Source organism: Theobroma cacao, chromosome 2 (genome assembly GCF_053813885.1).
Source record: "Theobroma cacao isolate CCN51 chromosome 2, ASM5381388v1, whole genome shotgun sequence".
Lineage (NCBI taxonomy): Eukaryota > Viridiplantae > Streptophyta > Magnoliopsida > Malvales > Malvaceae > Theobroma > Theobroma cacao.
This window is the reverse complement of record NC_142640.1, coordinates 37,859,755-37,863,019: the sequence shown is the minus strand read 5'-3', so window position 1 is coordinate 37,863,019 and position 3,265 is coordinate 37,859,755. Positions and strand designations below refer to the sequence as shown.

The window sequence follows — 3,265 nt, the reverse complement described above, 5'->3', positions numbered from 1 at the left end:
CTTAGGCCTACTTAGGCCTTAATATTGTTTAAAACTTACTTTTATGGGCTAACTAAGAAAATGACGAAATTACCCCTGATTAGGGATATCGCGTCTATTACCAACTATGAGCCTATAAAGGTCAAGGTCTCACACCTATCATCACATTAGCATCATCACCATCAACCTAACTTGGCATTAATATTATTCCAAAGCTATTTTCTAAATTGAGTTCTACTAGTCATTCCTATTAGCTTCCAACTACCATTAAATGGCTATTATTTGCACTACTCTGGTCACACTAAAAATGATTAAACAATCTCAACTATAACACTCACAAATCAAATTACTAGACATTATCAACAACAAAAAATAAATTTTAATTCACTGCTCACCTTGGTAGCTTTGTAAATTTGAAATTTTTTCCAATAATTTTCAAGTTATTATAGAAACTCTCTCTTTCTCTCTTTAAAACACCTAGCTAGTGAGAGAAAATATGGAAGGTCAAGGGTTTTAAAGTGAGAGAGTGAAAGAGCACAAAGGTTCTATGAAAGGGTACACAAAAACATGAAAAGTGGAGCTAGCTTGAGAGAGTTAGGGAAACTTTAAGAGAACTCCCATGGAGGATGAAGAAACGTGAGAGGGAAGAAGGAAGAAGAAGAAGAAGAAGAAGCTGCTGGAAACGTGAGAAGAAGCTATTGGAAGATGATATTTATAGCTCTAGCTTATCTAACTCCACTTAAATTATGAAAATACCCTTAGCAAGTTAGCTTGTTCTCCTCCAATCCTTTGTGCTATCTTTTTACTCTTTTGACATTGGGATAAGGTCCATAATAGTCTAAAAGTACTCGGGTTAACGAAAACTTAAAAATTGACTCAAGATGAAAAATGACCATTTTACCCTTACCTTAGAAATCATTATTATTTTTATTTCCTTCGTCATTTATCCTTATTTTCATCATTCATTTATGCCTTAGACCTACTTAGGCATTAATATAGTTTGAAAGCATACTTCTAGGGTCTCACTAAGGAAATGACGAAATTACCCCTGGTCTGGGTTATCACATCTACACCTAGTTACGGGCCTATAATGGTCGAGGTCTTACAGAAACTTAGACATAATGAGATACAACCTACTACAGTTTCTTTTCAATTAGCAGATAAAACGATCAAATACCCTGTCAGGATTATAGAGGATGTCTTTGTTAAAGTTGGGAAGTTGTATGTTTTCGTGGACTTCATTATGCTTGAGATTATAGATGATGTTGAAATTATTCTTATTTTGGGAAGACCATTCTTAGCTACAGTTGGAGCAATTATTGATATGAAGAATGGAAAAATAACTTTCAAAGTTAAAGAAGAGGAAGTAGTGTTTAATTTATTCAATGCAAATAAGTATCCCTATACAGATAGTTGCTATTTAGTGGATTTAGTTAATGAGGGTAAAGGTAAGCCTATTCTTCCACCTTCAACGAAGCAAGTGCCAACTCTTGAGACAAAACCACCACCACTTTCCAGTCATCTTGATTTTGTGGTTGCACAATAAATAGTATTTTTTGATTCATAACTCTATCTTTTGCCATGGAATCTTAAACCATATTGGTAGAAAACTTCAAAGTGGTCAAGATTCATCCTTATGATGTTGTTGAGATTTATAGTGGGCTTATAGAAGTAATCAAGGTCAATAATGAAAGTCTCGACCCTTATAAAGTAGTCCAAAAGTGGGTGCCATAGTCAAGCTAATGACTATAAAGAAATGCTTTTTGCGAGGCAACTTAAGCTTTCGAAACTTTTATTTTTTCTGTTTATTTTATTTTTATTTCTACATTAATCTCTATTTATTTATTTATTTATTTTTAGTAAAAAAATCCTCTTACAAGTGACAATGAGGAAGATGACGATAAGGAAGAAGAGAATTAGAGCTTTTCCAAATTCATCCAACTACCAGAGGAGTATTCTTTTACCTTTCCTTTATTCTTTCTAACATTCAGGACAATGTTTAGTTTAAGTTTGGGGGGTGAATTTATTTTTCTGGTGGTAAATATTTTGTGAAAGTTTTAGATTTAATTTTTATGCTTTCTTGAATTTTTAGGAATCTAGAGTAGAGATATGCCAAAATTTTTGATGATTTCCTTATCTAATGATGATAATTAGTTGTCTTGAATTTTTAGCTTTTGGTGAATAAGGTCTTTATTTGGGTTCATGCTAAATTCTTTTCTTTAGTATCATTGTCAGTATGTAATTTTCACAATTTTGCACATTACATCTTTTGCTTTGAATTATTGTTAATATCTAGAGAAGGTTTATATTGATGTGAATGTTAGAATACATCATAAATTCTAGAATTTGCTTGATTCTCTCTCTCGGAAAAATCTTAGGCAATACTTAGTTAAAGGGATGATTTAGGCTATCTTTGGATTGTTTAAGCCTTAAAGCTAACCTTGATATATTTTTATCCTTAGTGTACCTTTTTGTGCCTAATTTCCCTTTCCTTTGTTTAACCACATAGTAATAAGCTTAGCCTTAAAATAAAATTCCAATTTTGCAACCTTTACTTCTAAGCATGTATATTGTTTTAGGAAATATATATTGAGCTAAATGCATATGGTACAAAGGTGATGTTGATGTGAAAAAAGGTTCAAAATATTAAAAATCACCCTATTAATTACAATACAAAGAAAATAAGTTTAGGTGTATAAATTTGTGAAATTGTGAAAAAAAGGGAAAAAAGAGAAAGCAAAGAAAAAGTAGAATAAATTGTTGGACAAAAGAAAAGTTCAAATGTGGAAGAAAAGGAGAATAAGGAGAAGGAAAATAGAACTCTGTATACATGTCCTAGAATAATTATGTGCTTAGGGTGATTTGAGCCATATTATTATCCTTTATCCTATATTGACCATAGCCATACATTACAAGCTTAATAAAAACCTATTGATCCCTAACTTAGTGTTAGTCTACATTACTAGAGAGAGATGAAAGGCAAACTTATGGAGTTCTTGCACTAATTTGAATTTTGTGCCAGCATAAACTCATCCAGATGTCATGATATTCTTAGTAACAGATTTCACACACACATAGAAATCCATTTGAGAATGTGCTTGCATTGGAATTAAAGCATGAATTTGATTGATGCCTTTACTTTTCCTTAAGTTAGAGACTAATGGACATACTTTTGAGAAACTTATGGGAGATCATTGAGTTGGTTCACTTTATCTTTAATAGTTGATTTATTTATTTTGATTTTATCATTTAAATTGTTTTTTGTAAGTTAGTTTATTTTCTATGT

General features: G+C 31.5%; 1 protein-coding gene across 1 annotated transcript; it reads left to right on the top strand.

The window, feature by feature from the left end:
- Positions 1-1,012: 1,012 nt before the first annotated feature.
- LOC148764231 (uncharacterized) lies at positions 1,013-1,525 on the top strand. Its single transcript, XM_088803561.1, has one exon. The coding sequence runs from the start codon at positions 1,013-1,015 to the stop codon at positions 1,523-1,525; it is 513 nt and encodes a 170-aa protein (XP_088659687.1).
- Positions 1,526-3,265: the final 1,740 nt, after the last annotated feature.

What these genes read in the sequence shown, in the direction of transcription:
- LOC148764231 (XM_088803561.1), top strand. Translation starts at nt 1,013, where the DNA reads ATGACGAAATTACCCCTGGTCTGGGTTATCACATCTACACCTAGTTAC.